This window comes from Lolium rigidum, chromosome 4 (genome assembly GCF_022539505.1).
Source record: "Lolium rigidum isolate FL_2022 chromosome 4, APGP_CSIRO_Lrig_0.1, whole genome shotgun sequence".
Lineage (NCBI taxonomy): Eukaryota > Viridiplantae > Streptophyta > Magnoliopsida > Poales > Poaceae > Lolium > Lolium rigidum.
In genome coordinates, this window is record NC_061511.1 from 30,295,674 (window position 1) to 30,312,503 (window position 16,830).

The window sequence follows — 16,830 nt, forward strand, 5'->3', positions numbered from 1 at the left end:
TTCAATGGAGCAAGAAGTGGACTGAGGAAGCTCGGGGGGCACCTCGCCCTGAAGATTCTCTGTTCTGAGGAGCCGATTTTGTTGAAATCGGCTGGCTTTGCATTATGACGTGAGGCCAATGGCGGCACATTTGGCTGATTCACTACCTTGCTCGCCTTGACTGAGGCTCGAGGGGCAGCTTGTCCTAAAAGACCAAATCACCAGCCTGCTGCGAATAGCTGTACCAAGTGCTATCATCATCGGCGGAGCTGTCTAACTTGGAGGGATGACTGAATTGGCCTGTCTCGCAGATCATTGAGAGAAGCTAATGCGTTGCCACCTGACATTGAGCATTGGTTAGGCTAACAAACGGCTAAAATCAGCATGAAGGACATCGGCAAAATCGAAGGAAGTTTTTTCATTGATAATAAGATTTCTTACAAAGAAGATCCGATTGTTCGACAAAAGGAACAGATTACTACAGCTAATCCTATGCTAGTAGATCCCTACTCTAAGGGCTGTTGCTGTCCTCGCCGTCACTGAGGTAGCCATCGTCATTGCTGCTGTCGGCGAGTTCCTCGTTGCTGCTACTGTAACCTTCAGCGGAGGCTTCTTCCTCGTCATCGTCATCATCCTCATCTGACCAAGCCCAGCCACGGATGCGCTTTGGCGGCGGTTCGTCGGAGGAGGTGTCGTCCTCCTGTTCCTTCTTCATGACGGAGGAGATGTCTTCGTCTTCGTCATCCTCTTTTTCTTTGGTGACGGAGGTAAATTTACCCCGGAAGGGAGGGTCGTCGTCGTCGCTCTCCGCCTCCAGTGCTCCGTCGATCAGGAATCGGAGGTCATCCTCCCCGTCAGTTAGGGGCATGGCCCCATCTGACCAGACGAGTTCCTCGCCCTCTGGCACGAATTCGAAGTCCCACTCCCGCTTGTCCCAATGCTTGGGAGCGCGCCGGTTGTACGCCTCCATCTGGTTGGGTTCTGGAATCGACTCGTTGAGGAGGAGGATTGGAGGGAAACGGAAGAAGAGGAAGAGGACGACATGGCCATGAAAGGAGAGGGTTTTTTGGCTGAAGGCTAGTTTGGAGCAGAAGGATGAAGTGGCGAACCGTTCAGCATAGATAAATAAAGGGGGTGTAGTAGAGATTTAATGCCGTGACAGTTCTCGAGGACGTGATGCCGAAATTATCAATTCGTGCAGAGAAGTCCAGGAGACTAGGCGAAATGATGGAAGATTCTGCGGCAGGTCTCTGTTCTGCCACAACATGACCCGACGAAGGAAAGGCATAATGATTTTGGAAATGTCACTTCCAAAACCAGGGGGGCATGTGTTATCACCAGAATTTGACCAAGTCAGAGGTAGGCCGCGATCAAGATGGGCTTGAAGATATATATATAGAAGAAATACGTGAATCGGCCTTACATGCAAAGTTTGGGCTAGTTTGCCCTTGTATCTGTAACATATTAGATTACGTGTCGGTTAGGAGTTAGAGTTTTACCCGTGCACGGTTAGGTGCACGCCCGAACTAGAAAGTCCCTTGGACTATAAATATGTATCTAGGGTTTATGAAATAAACAACAACCAACGTTCAACACAAACAAATCTCGGCGCATCGCCAACTCCTTCGTCTCGAGGGTTTCTCCTGGTAAGCACCATGCTGCCTAGATCGCATCTTGCGATCTAGGCAGCACAAGCTTATACACGTTGTTCATGCGTTGCTCGTGCTGAAGCCTTTTTGATGGCGAGCAACGTAGTTATCTTAGATGTGTTAGGGTTAGCATTGTTCTTCGTATCATATGCTGTCGTAGTGCAACCCTTATACATCTAGCCGCCCTTACACCTATCTTAGGTGTAGGGGCGGCACCCGCTTGATCATTGTTTAGTAGATCCGATCCGTTACGGTTGCATCCTTGTTCTTCAAGGATTAGTTTAATATCCGCAATAGTTAGGCCTTACAAAGGGTTGGAGGATCCAGCGGCGTGTAGGGTGAAGTTTGCTAGCCCTAGACAGGACGTTCCGAGGATCAACCTCGTGTTGGTTTTTAGGCCCTGTCTAGGATCGGCTTACGGTCACCGTACGCGAGCGCGAGGCCCAATCGTGAGTAGGATGATCCGATTATGCGGTGAAAACCCTAAATCGTCGTAGATCGCATTAGCTTTATCTTGATCAAGCAGGACCACCATATATTCGTACACCTCGTACGAATCATGGGTGAATCGGCTCTTTGAGCCGATTCACAAGACAACCTGAGAGCCGATCGAGGCTCGTATTTAATGTTTACGTGTATGCCATGCAGGAAACTAAGCGAGGCATCATCCAACACCTTCCTGACCAGGTATAGGTCAGGTGGCACGCCCTTGCGGCAGCATCGGACGTGTGACCAGAAGGCTTTGCGGGCCGTCGCTCTGAGGGACTGGGGCCAGCCGCAGCCCTAGTTGTTCCCGGCTCTACGGTGTTGCCAGTCGCTGCCCGCCGGTGGGTTTCTGACCGCAACAGTAGGGCAAGAACCGACTCTGCGGCCGAACCACGCGGGCCCGGCTGCTTCCCACGACCGCTGTCGGCGAGGACATCCCTAGATTCTTCCGCCCCTTCTCGATTTGGGAAATCGATTCCGAACAGCGGCGGCGGCGGCAAGAGAGAGAGAGAGAGGAGGGTAGATAGAGCGAGTGAGGGAAAGAGGGGAGGGAGGAGAGCGGCGATTTTAAAGGAGCCGGTAGGTGTAGGTGTCACATCTACCGTCCACTCTGTGCTTTAAGATTGGTGAAGCTTTTGACATTTGTCTAATATAAAACTAATAATTGAAACACAAGTGAAACTTTTTTGAAACTAAAGTGATACATGGAAAACATTGTGAAACAGTCTGACAAAAAGTGAAACTGTTGACATCATTGCTGACATCACTACGGTTTGTTTCACAAAAATATTAGTGTTTCAGTTATGTTTCAACTATGTTTCAAATTTGTTTCACAATTTTGTGAAAAAATTGGTCAGCACATATCTGACATCATTGCTGACGTCACTTCGATAGGTACCGGCGCATGTAAAAACAAGTTTTCCGGGGAGGGAGCCAACTGTGCTCAGTACGCCGTACGCGGGCTCAATGGAAACTTTGACTTGGGTTGGATCCAAACCAAGTGCGTAATATTTAAATAGGGATTTCTGCCTCTACAGCTCTAGTGATTTATTTATTTTTCAAAATTCGAAAATCATTATGTTTATACAAGTTATAGAAAATTCAATGATTGATCCTATAAACCTGAGAAATCATAACTTGAAACACTTTTGTAGTCAAAGCTACACAAAAATAAAAAGAAGAGGAAACCCAGTTTTTATTTTGGCAAACAAATCCATGCAATGTACTTAGGGCGGGACTGACCCAAATCGACCTGCCTCGATCGGATGTTATGGAGCCTCCGATATTGTAGAGCTCGCCATAACCTTGTGTGAAGGAATAGCCGCCTCGACCGGCCTTATTAGTAAAGAAGTGGAAACCCATTTGTGGGTTTTTCACGAGGAAGAAGGTGAAGCCTTATGGCATCTCCAACGCGGCGACCCAAATCAGACGTGTTGGCCCGTCCGGATGGTGCCATTTGGGTGGTCATACGGACACGCGGACCTGGCCGATGGTTCCGCGCGGATGCACCGCAAAAGTCAAAGATAACAAAAAAATAAGAAAAAACAAAAACAAATTAAATTTAAACTAAAGTTCATTTAAACTTAGCCCTATTTTGGGCAATTTTTACACAAAATAAAGCCCTATATGGGCTTTATTAAACTAAAAAATGGAGGAAACCCTAGTCTATGGTTTGGGACGCGGTGGCTGCCGGTACGCCACCCTACTCCCAGTAGTACTCATCGTCGTCGCTGTCAATGAGGACGATGCCCCCGGCGGCGACACGCTGTTCCGTCTGGACACACAGGAGGGCGCCGGGGACTCCGGCCAGAGCGACCACTGCGCCCTTTCCCAGGCTCGCCGGCTGCTATCGGCCTCGTGGTCGTTGGCGGATGGCTCGAACTCACGCTTCGGGGCCATGGCGGCGTGAAAGCTCGAGCTCGAGCTCGTTGCAGGCGGAGTGGAGTGGGGGAGTGGGAACTGGATAGGGACAGTCCCCCTCCCTAGTCCTTATTTAATAGGACTCAGGCACCGACAGGTGGGCCGGACGCGCGGACCAGGCGGACGTGCAAGGACACCACGTGCCATCCTCGGCCACGCAAACCTAGCCCAAATTGGGGCCGAGTTTGGATCGTTCCGGACACCGCGACCATCCGCATTTGCAATGCGTGGCCGCGTTGGGCCACGTTTTTGTCCGCCGGGATCCATCCGGATGCACGATGGGTCGCCGCGTTGGAGATGCCCTTAGTGGCTGTTGGATCTTAGTGGTCCACACCTCTCCTTAATGCAGACGTACTCCCTCTTGTGGGAGGAACCGCGGTAAAACATATCGCCTCGTCTCCGCTTCCGTCCAGTTGTCTCGTTCTCTCATACTTACCCATTTACTTTCTTTACTACTTACTTTACTTGCCCTATTGCATTGCATCATTGTAGGGTCACCTTTTCTATCAAAGTTACCATCTTTACTTTCGCATTGATAAAAACCGGAAAAAAACGAAAAACTGAGTAGCGCCTATTCACCCACAGCCTATTCACTCTAGTTGCGCCGATACATTCAGCATGTCACCCGCGGCCTTGAAGCCGACCTCTCCCTCTCCCTCGCCACCAAGGCCGGCCAAGAGGAAGAACACCAACGCATCAGTGACGCAGTGAAAGGCACGGCATCGCATCTTGCCAGAGCTCAGATTACAGAGCTTATTCCCGTCCTTCCTCCCTGGAAGCACATGAAAGGAGTTCTGAATCGACGGCCATGAGCCTCGCTGAGGCAACAGAACGAGGTAGCTCGATACCACAGCTTTATTGATGGAGATATCTGCGTGCAGCTTCACCTCGCGCGACCGCCCACGATGGTGAACGCCGGCAATGAAAAGCAACAACAAAACGCACCAGATCTGGCCGAACAGATCTGATCCTCTACTCCAAGACGCCATACAGGACGAAACTTCCCTACACCTAGACCTAATATACACAGAACCAGCTCTGGCACCTCTCCTCTGCCTCCCCCGACGACAGAGTCGCCGAGGAAGGCTTTGGTTCGGCCCGGAGCAAAGAGAGAGGCTCTTCAGTACTGTAGCAGGGAGAGATGGGAGGAGGAGGGAATTGCGACACGCTAGATCTAGTTTACTGAAAGAAAGTGAAATATAGATACATGCATATAGATGGGAGGCAGTGGCCATGCACCATCATCATAGATAATTTATTAGGAAAATGTTTGCACAAGGGAATGCATGATATTGAATTACCTCAGAAATGCCTTTTGGGTGTTTATTTCATTGCTATACACACCATACTCAGGGAAGGAAGAACTAAGAGCATCTCCAGCCGCGTCCCCCAAAGGGATTTGGGGCGCGCTGGACCAAAAAACCGTTCCAGCCGCGTCCCCTAAACCCGAATTTTGTCCGGCGCGCCCCGATACGGTGTCCGGCGCCCCGAGCCAGTCCCGTCCCACAGGGGACGCACCGGAGACGCCGGACACACCGAAAAGCGAGGCGGGGAGTGGCGGGGCCGACTCGTCAGCGGCACAATAAATTTTAACCTAACCGTCGCCTACCTCGCGACGGAAGTTATTGGCGCGCAGCGACGGTGCAGTTCCCGCAGAGCCGCAGCGACGCGTCCCGTCGCGCCTAGCTCTGCGTGCCGGCATTAATGAGCGCCACCGCTCCTCCGCCTCTCTCCGGCCTATAAAAGGGCCGCCTCTCATCATCCCTCTCACACACAAACCCTAGCGCCTCTCTCCCAAACCCTAGCCGCCACCATCTCAACAAGACTCGACGCTATGTCTGGTAGAGGCGGAGGCCGACCTCGCGGCCGGGGTCGTGGTCGTGGTCGTGGCCGCGGCAGAGCTGAACGCTCACCGTCGCCTCCCTCGCCGTCGGCTTCTTCGTCGGAGATGGACGTGGAGCCGGACGTGCTGTTCGAGTTCGTCCTCGTCCTCAAGGGCGACCCGCGCGGCATCCAGAGGCTGCCGGACTCCTTCGCCGACTACGTCGCCGGCGACGACCGCCCGCGCACGATGCATCTGCGGGAGGCTGCGTGCGGCTACTACCGGTGGATCGTCGACGTGATCTACGACGCGCGCTGCAAGATGTACCTCAACATCGGCTGGGAGAAGTTCGCGCGGCACCACAGCCTCGAAGCCGGCTTCATCCTCATGTTCTCCTACTTCGGCGACAGGGACATGAGCGTCAAGGTCTTCGACGAGACGCGCTGCCGCCGGGACTACCACGGCGACAGCACCGACGAGGAGGACGACTGAGTGTTGTTTCTTCGCAGTGAACACGTGCACGGAAGTTTCTGGATGTTCGCATCATCGGTAGAACCAATAAGGGCACCATCCTCCCGCTGGATTTTCCAGTTTAGGTGACTGGGTGTGCCCTCGAGTGTTCTTTCTTAGCAGCGAACACAGGAAACCTTCGATGCATGGCCTAGTTAGGTTTAGTTTCTTTGCAAAATTTTATATTTGTGTCCACCATGGTTCAAACTATGTATTAGTTTGTGGAAAACCATGTTCCAAACTGTGTCTTCGTGTAAACCACGTTCCCAATTATGTATTAGTTTGTGGAAATTGAAATAAAAATATCAAAAAAAATATTTTAAATGTTTGGGGGAGGCGTTTGGGGGACGCGGCTGGGGAGCGACGTCCCCAAACGCGGCACGAACAAAACACATCCCCCAAACGCTCAATCTGGCACGGTTTGGTAGACGCTTTGGGGAACGCGGCTGGAGATGCTCTAAAATCTTCTATCATCATGGAGCTAAAGGGAAGTCTTACAGGGCTACAAGATTGGCTAACCAGACTTACTACAAGCTCCATTTAAATAAAATTTTAAATAAAATCTTCTTTATTATCTGTCCACAAGCTCCATTTAAATAAAATTTTACACTCGTAAATTCTGACTTATGACAACACTTGGGTTTTATACTCCTCCGATTCATATTAATACTTGGTTTTTATACTCCTCCGATTCATATTAATACTTGGTTTTTATACTCCTCCGATTCGAATGGTGTGTTTTAGCAAACGCAAAAAAATAACAGTGTCTGTAGCAAATTTTCCCTATTAATTAGCTTAACTACTCAGGTAATTTGGATCGGAGAGAGTACAGAAATTATTTAGATTCATAACTTGAAAAATATACACCCTTTGCCTCGCAACGGTGTCTCAGATTTTGTCTAAATTTAAATGTATAAAGACATTATTTAATGTTTAGATACCAAGTTTTTCTTTGGCGACTCAAATACCAAGTTGCTCGTTCATGCCAAGTGACTGAGCTACTCTTCAGTTGTGCGACTCCAAGCTCCCACCGCGTACGAGCAGGCCGCCGGCGCCTCTGCTCCTCCACGCCTCGCCTAGCCTCTGCTCCAGCACGCCGCCGGCGATCCTCCTCCACCCTGCCGATTTCCCGAATCCACCTCCGCCACTCCTCCTCCAGACCTCCACGCCGCCACTTTCCCGATTCCGCCACTACACCACAACGCCGATGTCGCGCCTCTGCCCCCTCCGTCGCAGCTCCTCCTCCACTTCCACCTCGTCGCCATCACGTTCCTGGTCACCTCACGCCGCCTTTGCGGCGGCCACGGACCGTGCCCGCGCCGGAACGCTCAGCCAGGAGGATGCACACAACCTGTTCGACGAATTGCTGCGCCAAGCCACCCCGGTCCCCGAGCGCTCCCTCAACGACTTCCTTGCTACACTCGCCCGTGCTCCGTCCTACGACGACCGCAGAAGCGGCCCCGCTCTTGCCGTCGCTCTCTTCAACCGCGTGTGCCGAGAAGATGCCGGCCTGCAGGTGGCGCCGCCCACAGTCTGCACCTTTGCCATCCTCATGGACTGCTGCTGCCGCGCACGTCGACCGGACCTTGGGCTTGCCTTCTTCGGCTGTCTCCTCAAAAAAGGTCTGAAAACAAACCAGATCATCGCCAACACCTTCCTCAAGTGCTTCTGCGATGCAAAACGGACAGATGAGGCTGTGGACGTACTGCTTCATAGGATGTCTGAGCTGGGTTGCGTCCCCAATGTTATCTCATACAACATAGTTCTGAAGAGGTTATGTGAAGATAGAAGGAGCCAGCAAGCACTTGACCTGCTCCTTACGCTGGCAAGAGAAGGAGGTGGCTGTTCCCCCGACGTGGTGTCATACAGCACAGTCATCCATGGCTTCTTTAGGGAGGGTGAAATAGGCAAAGCATGCAATCTCTTCCATGAAATGGTGCAGCAAGGAGTTGTGCCCAGTGTGGCAACATACAACTCGGTTATTGATGCATTGTGCAAGGCCAGAGCAATGGACAAGGCAGAGCTAATCCTTCGGCAGATGGCTGATAATGGTGTTCGGCCGAATAATGTGACATACAATTGCATAATCCATGGATATTCCACATCAAAGCGGTGGAAAGAGGCAGCTAAAATGTTCAAAGAAATGACAAGCCTGGGTCTTGTACCAAATATTATTACTTGCAACTCGTTCATGGTCTCCCTTTGCAAGCATGGAAGAAGCAAAGAAGCTGCAGAAATTTTTAATTCCACGGCTGCCAAGGGACACAAACCTGATATCATCTCGTACTCTATTTTGCTACATGGATATGCCAGTGAAGGTTGCTTCGCTGATATGATCAATCTCTTTAACTCAATGAAAGACAACGATATTGTACCCAACTGCCATGTTTTCAGCATATTAATTGGTGCATATGCTAGGTGTGGAATGATGGATGAAGCGATGCTCATTTTTGCAGAAATGCAGGAACAAGGAGTGACTCCGAATGTAGTCACCTATTCAACTGTAATAGCAGCACTTTGTAGAATGGGTAGGCTGGCCGATGCTGTTGACAAATTCAATGAGATGATTGCTGTGGGAATACAACCTAACAATGCTGTTTATCAGTCCCTAATTCAGGGTTGTTGTATACATGGTGATCTGGTTAAAGCTAAAGAGTTGGTTTCTCAAATGATGAACAAAGGTATCCCTCGTCCTAACATCGTGTTCTTCAATTCAGTAATAAACAGTCTATGCAAAGAAGGAAGGGTTGTGGATGCACAAGATATATTTGACTTAGTTATACACATTGGTGAGACGCCGGATGTCATTACTTTTAATTCACTGATTGACGGGTATGGCTTAGTCAGCAAGATGGATACAGCACTTGGAATACTTGATGCCATGGTATCAGCAGGTGTTCAGCCTGATGTTGTTACATATAGTACACTTGTGAATGGATATTTTATAAATGGAAGGGTCGATGATGCTTTGGCTCTATTCGCAGAAATGCTGCATAAGGGAGTTAAACCTACAACTGTCACATATGGCATCATATTGGATGGGTTATTTCGTGCTGGGAGAACTGATGATGCAAAGAAAAGGTTCCGTGAGATGATCCAAAGTGGAATAACTGTCAACATTTCCATATACAATATAATTCTTGGAGGGCTTTGCAGAAATAATTGTGCCGGCGAAGCAATCACGTTGTTCCATAAATTAGGTGAAATGAATGTGAAGTTTGATATCAAAACACTCAATATCATGATCGATGCAATGTACAAGCTTCAGAGAAGAGAAGAAGCTAAAAATTTGTTTGCTGCAATATCAAACAGTGGGTTGGTACCTAATGCCTTTACTTATAGCATAGTGATAAAAAATCTTCTAAAAGAAGGATCACTGGAAGAAGCTGACAATATATTTTCATCAATGGAGAAGATTGGTTGTGCTCCGAGCTCCTGTCTTATAAATGATATCATTAGAATGTTGTTGGAAAATGGCAAGATTGCCAAGGCCGGAGATTATTTGTCTAAAGTTGATGGGAAGAGCATCTCACTTGAAGCTTCGACTACTTCATTGATGCTGTCTCTCTTTTCAACGAATGGGAAATATCGGGAGGATATGAAATTGCTCCCTGCAAAGTACCAAATCTTCGATGGACTTGGTTGAGTAGTTGAGTGATCGCATATGAGACCACCTCATGACAAAGCACATGGATTTTTTCCTCACATAAAGCCCTCCTGCCAGCATAAGAAATCCAAATTGTCTGCTTGGACCAACACAAATACACCAAGTTTGCATAGGAGACGGGGTCAAAGCATTTGCATGATGAGAATGTCTTGCTCTTGTACACATGCAGTGTGCATTACTCTCCATTTTTTATATCTGGTACCTGAATTCCACGTCGGTGCTGCTATGCCTCGGTAAGGGTTCCAAGAATCGAAGTTTTGACCTTGACCTTCACCATTCGATCTTCCCACGAAAGTTTTCTGAGATTCGTCAAAATTTGGATGTATCTTGATACACCCAAATTTGTCAAATCTGAGACAAGTTTGATGAGATAGAGGTAGTAAGCAACAACTATGTTTCAAGTGTAAACCTCCATGTAAATTGATATTTAAAAATTTGTTCTGGCATCATTTGTGATCATGGCCTAGTTTATTAAACCCATTGACATGGATATACATATTAGATATCCATCCGTCGAGACAGCTATGAATAGCATCATGTGAATACTGAAAAAAGTTATCCGACAGGCTTGTACTTTCGTCACTGTTCTTGCCGTTATAAACTGGTAGAATTGTTTAACTTGACCATGCTTCTTCTTAATAGTTGTGCTCTGTTTGCCATGTCAAGCTTTTCAAAAGAAGCCTGGTGACCGGGTGTATACGTGAGCACGCATCCAAGCTTTTGGCCTAAACTTCTGTTCCAATGACTTGGAAGCATCCGGACTCCAGAGTTCCCTGAAGATTGTCAAATTTTAGCGGTGAGTTTAATTATTTCCTGGAAACCCCCAAACTTATTTTGCAGAACATGTAACCGGTGACTGTACTTTGAGCATATTTCTTGTGATGATGATGCATAAATATTTCAGAGCTGCCCCTGCACTTACGGATGGAGAAGAGCTTACTGCAAGTGGAACTCACAGTTCTAAAGGAAATCCCCAAATAAAGTTCCCTTTTACTTTCCAAGATCCAGTGAGCGGAGATTCGAACCCGACTCACCTGTCTAAACTAAACTGAAGATTTACTGTTGAACGATGCAAATTCAATGAAGACTATCCAGTTGAAATCAACATAGTCGACAAATGAGTGTGTTCCCCAGAAGAAACATCCTTTTTGAACCAGCAGTTGTATCTTCTCACTTGTACTGACAGCAAAGACTTGTTGAATGCCAAAGCAAAGATGCAGAATCAGTGAAGTAAGAGCACAGTCTCCATGGAGTGGGTGTCGGTATTTCTGCAAAGTTGCCAACACTTTGAGACCAGTGTTGGTTTATCAGCAGGATCTGACCATCCATCGAGGAGTCACTCCTGAGTCCTGCCTTTCATGTCTTGTTCAGAAGTTGATGATGCAAAACCTACCTGAACCCAAATGCTCGGGGAGCTAAACATTTTGTGAAGGAAAATAAAATGTGATGGTGGGATTGCCATACCCATGAAGCTTTTTTGGCACATTTTTTCTATACAAGCAGGAACGTGATGAACTGCTGATGTTTTTAAAGCTGCAGAACGATCGTGCTGCTGCCATTGCCGATCTGAGCGATGTGCAATTGCGGTTTCATCCTATATATGAGGCCATCCGATTTGATACTAGAGGAGGAGCAACAAGACGCAGCTCGCAACCGGAAATATGTTATGATCGCAGGAATCAGCCACCAGGTAGGTATGATCATTCGTTCTTCAATTCAATCCAACCGCAAGCAGTTAGTTTCCTGCATCGATTGATGGATCACCTAGACAGAAGATGTACTGCCGTGAAGCAAGCCATTGCGAATCCCATCGATCCCCATGATGCACCTGGACCTGGAGTCCTGGACGCATGGTCGCTGCATTTTTCTTTTTCTTCAAACGAAAGAAAACAAGCCACAAGTCAGACGTAGTGCGTGCATGCGTCCAAGACCACTCACAAAATGGATTAATGCCTACAGAACGGGGGCGAGCGACCCACGACTTGGGGAGGAATCGATGCAGAACGGGTGCTACCATCAATCAATCTTTTTCTTTTCTTTTCCCTGGTTCCGGATCGATCGAGGGAAAAAGTGTCGTGATCGGAATCATACAGGGCTCCAAATCAATCTAGACTCGAAATATGTATGCACAATGTTGGTTATGCCTAAAAATGTACAAAGTGTATCGCTGTACTGCTAAAAGTTCTGTCTCACTGACAAGGACATCTCTAAAGAGCACTAAGCTCCCAGGGTTGGGAGCGCCTGGGAGCGATAGGCGTGTCGTTATCACGGGTCCTACCTGCATCGATATGGTTGCGTTCGTGGTTGGCTACTGGTTGGATCGATCCTTTCTTGTTGACCTCGTTCTCGAAGTCGGTTTGCTCGGCAGTGGTTGTTCTCTGCCCGTCTCGCCCTCGGACCTGCTTCTTTTGCTACGTCTTCACTTTCTCAGATTTTTTCCCCATTTGCTTGCCCTTACTTCTTCGCAAGCCAGACAAGCACGTCAATGGCTAAGGCGGAGAGGGAGTCAGTGGCTCCCCATCATGCACATCTCCGTCTTGTTGATTTGATGGGGGAGATGGTGGAGACGCGATTTGGTGGCAGGGAAGAGATCGAGGTGACGGATGGCCGGATCCAAGGTCGGAGCCCCATGGCTTCTTCTCCTCCGTCTCTAGGGTTCGATCTTCAATGCCCAGCATCTCTCCATCCATGTCTCAACAAAAAAAAGGTATCCACCTCTATGCTTTTCCCCACGCCCTCTTCCCATCCCTCTCTTTTACCTTCCCTTTCTACTCTATTCCAATTTCTCTACAAATGTTCAATCAATCTGGTGCAGCGGAGGCTGCTAGATTTGGATGTTGAGCTGCAACTTTTTGTATACTTGCAGTATGGTGTCTCTATAAAGGTGGTTAGAAGTTGGATTAAATTTCTTAATGTTCATATGCATAGCTTTTCCGACATACATGAATCAATTTGAACAGAAAAATATACATGAATTGCTGAGTTTACTTCTTGTTTGTTGTTTGTTGGTAGCCACAAATTTAATCAATCAAATTATTGTTTATCTGTATCAAGTTTCATATGAAATCAACTGATATGGCATCGTTACTTACTGAAGGTTGTTGTGTTGACTGACGACTGATGAGAATTGGGTAGGCACTTTTCGTTTTTCTTTAATTTTAGCAAATTCTCTCATCACCATTTGGTCCCTTCTCAAAAATATAGAGGTATTAGAAATTAGTGGATGTGATAAAGATTCAATACACATAACAGAAGTTGTGTGCCCAAGTCAGATGATTGAGTATCCAGTGCAAAAAGCAGACTGTGATATTATGGTTGATTTTCTTTCAAAGATGGTGTTTCCAGATGGTTTGTAGACTTTAAGTGACTTTAGTCTGAAGTATGATTATGTCTTATTTATCTCCTCTTATTTGTAGCTATACTATGCTAAATTATACAGTACTAGCTTTATGGTATCAACTATTTTCCCTACTATTTCAATATAGTCACCTCAAGTGATTTATTTTTTTGTAATTTCCCCTTCCTCATGTCTCCCCAGCTTTATTCATGATCAATGTATTAATTTAGAAGTGGTTCTTAAAAGATTTCTTGACAATTAGATTGTTCAAACCTTGAGACTTGCATGGTCACAATTAGGATTATATTATGTTTGATTATTGATGCATTTGCCTTGATTTTTCAGGTCATAAACATTGGAGATGATGGCAAGATAGCGTGACGGATGATGTTTTTGCGCAGGCAAGGTAAACTTAAGGCATAAAAGAGTGTACGTGCCCCACCTCCCTTCTTCCTGTATTTGTGTGAGATTCAGAGTTATCAACTCTTGGTAATTATCTGAATATAGTTTTGTTATGCAGTTCCTATTTTATTTGCAGATTTGTACCAAGTGTAAATATTTGCTATTAGCTTATGAGGACTATATGATATACTCTAATTAATTTAACCAGCATCCCATTTCCAGCTATCATCTTGCCCACTTAAGATTGATTATCCAGTGATACATACCCCCTGTTTCCAGTGACATTGGTACAGCAGTTAAGTATGAACTGACATCGAAATCCAGGGTCTAAGTTTCACCGATAATATTTGTAGCATGCTATGTTTTGTGCAATGTGTATCTCTATCATATAACGGATATTAAAACTCTTTGAACAACTACTGCTAACCCTCTGTCTGCCGCATACACCACTCACACCAGGGGCAATCTTTTCTTCAGATTTCTTATTACCAGTAGAATATTGCAACTCGAGCCAAATAAGTGGCCAGTCTATTGAGATGAACATGAAATATACGGATGCATGGATGATGTGGAAATAGGTTATATTTTCAAGGCACGTTCTGCGCTTCCACTTTATAGTGTAATTCATCTATTCCAGCTTCAACCTGGCTTATACTTAATGATTTTCTAGCGTAACACCTCATATATTCCATTTTGTTGGTATGGAGCTTGCTTTGCATGTCACACCTCCTCTTTCCGTTGGCCGCATCTCCATTGATGCCTCTCTCCGTCTTGCCCCTTCATCCACCACCAGGGAGGAGTGCTGGATTCCAGCAACATAGGCGTCGAGTTTGTTCACCTGTCATCTTTCCCTTCATCCATCGGTCAGTTGTCGCCTCTACAAGGTATTCTGCCGCTAAACTCAAGGATCTGTATGGTGCCCATCTCTCTCTCTCTCTCTCTCTCTCTCTCTCTCTCTGATCTTTTGATTGCTTCTTCTTCTCCCCTCCCACAAATCCAGTCAAATACGTCCTTGATTTGGCTAAAACGAATCCCTGGATCCATCAATCCCGCCCCCAATTTCTCCCCATCCCTTAATCGGAGGCATCTGGCTGCTGATGAGGCATGGAAGATCTGACCATGAAAGGATGACCTGACTTTCCGACAATTTTACCAATAATCCATCAAGATCAAGCAGAGCACAAATGCAAGTACAGTAAAGAGTGAAGCATGGAAAATCTGAAAGTATGTTGATCTTTTTGTTTTCCTTCTGTTGTTGTTAAAAAAGTTGATCCTCAAGCTAAAATGCAGTACCCAACTTCTTTGTACATTCTTTTTGTAGATTAAAAAATATGATCATCTAGAGAGGTCTTTGTGTATAGCAAACCATGGTTGTTACGGAATTCTTTTGCCAGTCACGAGTGACACTGGCTCAGCTCTTAGTTAAGACATCAGAAAATATGTGATGCGGTACTGAACGGAAAGTTAGTTCTATAGGATGCTTGCATTAGATATGTGTGGTAAAAAAGTATATACCAGTAGCCATTCAACTCATGTATTGCCTTGTGCTATAGTAGTAACTATATATTGTAAATAGAGGCTAAAATTTGCTTTACTGGGTTCTGTATATTTATTTTTTGTTTATCATCGACTCATAAATCATAATATAATGGAAGCTCCATGTTTACAACTTTACAAGGCAGATGCTACCAAGAAGACATATATTGGTTGTCTTCTGTTGGTTAGCTGTTCTCGAAGTAGAATGTTGGCGCCTATTGGTAGATGATAACAAAGATCGATTACAGTTCATTTCCCTAATCTTCGATAATTAAACTCTGCTTTTTCTGAAAAACTTCATATTTATTTTCCCAGGCCAGAGCGGATAATTGCATGTTCACTGTCACATCAATCCTATTGATAGCAATGACGCTTGTTGGGGTTCTTCTTGTCCTCTCTCCTGATAGCTGAAAAACTGACATAACCTGCTTGTTGTAAGTTCAGACATGCTTTGTATTTTGTTCCAAGCTCTAAGCACATAATTATTCAGAAATGTAGTTTTTTGTTTTGATTTCATAAAATTGGTTAGATCTACGGGCTGGAAATAACATCAGCAACAATGGAGTTCCTGATCCATCATGCAAGATTTGATTCATCTGCATGAAGCAGTTAATCTGCACCAGGTAACAAGAAGAATATGATGTTGTAGCTTGGAACATTTTTTGGTTACTAATTGATAACAAAGTTTCATAGATCAGCGAGTCTGTACTATATAGCAAGCTCTATGTTCGCACACTGACTATTTTTTCTATCATAGGGAAATGGAAGTAGAAAATGCACCTTCAGCTGTTACATTGGCCGTGAAGTTATGTGTCTGTCATTTCACAAGAAAGTGTGAGTGTCCTCCAGTATGCTCTACTTTAGTGTGTCCATGTTAAAACCAAAGAAAAATGTAATTATTTGAGACAAATGGATGTAGTATTTTACTGAAGATTTTTTTCCTGTTGCATTTGATGCCCTGTAATTTTTGAAGTGGCTAATACGCATATTGATTGATAAATCATTAAGACATATAGCATTGTTTGATTTTCCATGTCAAAATATTAGTTATTCTCTTCTCATAAATATTGTATGTTGTTCTGCTTGGGTTAGCTACGTACTCATCGGATCTTGGAGAATTTCTTATGAAGAGTATTCTTGAGTTGACATATTGAATAAACCTCCTTAGGTTGACTTACTGATTAAACTCATGCATACAAATTCTCTGTTTCAACCATCCTTTCAAAAAGTGCTAACAACCTTTGACGATCGGCTCATACGGATATGACACAAACATTTGGTCAATATTAGTTAACCTTCTATTTCAGTGGTAACCATTTCATTCAATACACCTTTAGATTTTGGTACTAAACTCCATGCAACATTTGGTTCATATTAGTTAACCTTCAGACGTTGAGTACACCTATAGATTTTGGTACTAATTAAACTCCATGCCACTATAACTTCAGATGTTGTACTATAATAAATGTTTGATCGAAGCAAAACACACGAGTGACTCATAATGCTTGCATGTGTATACTGT

General features: G+C 45.7%; 1 protein-coding gene across 1 annotated transcript; it reads left to right on the forward strand.

Moving 5' to 3' along the window:
- The first annotated feature begins 4,842 nt into the window (after window positions 1-4,842).
- Window positions 4,843-16,319, forward strand: LOC124646834 (protein Rf1, mitochondrial-like). Its single transcript, XM_047186884.1, has 9 exons — window positions 4,843-4,857; window positions 7,376-10,266; window positions 10,700-10,829; window positions 10,938-12,740; window positions 13,716-13,776; window positions 13,909-14,996; window positions 15,624-15,742; window positions 15,838-15,931; window positions 16,066-16,319. Exons 1-2 carry the CDS (start codon window positions 4,843-4,845, stop codon window positions 10,010-10,012), a joined length of 2,652 nt encoding a protein of 883 aa, XP_047042840.1. The 3' UTR covers window positions 10,013-10,266; window positions 10,700-10,829; window positions 10,938-12,740; window positions 13,716-13,776; window positions 13,909-14,996; window positions 15,624-15,742; window positions 15,838-15,931; window positions 16,066-16,319.
- Window positions 16,320-16,830: the final 511 nt, after the last annotated feature.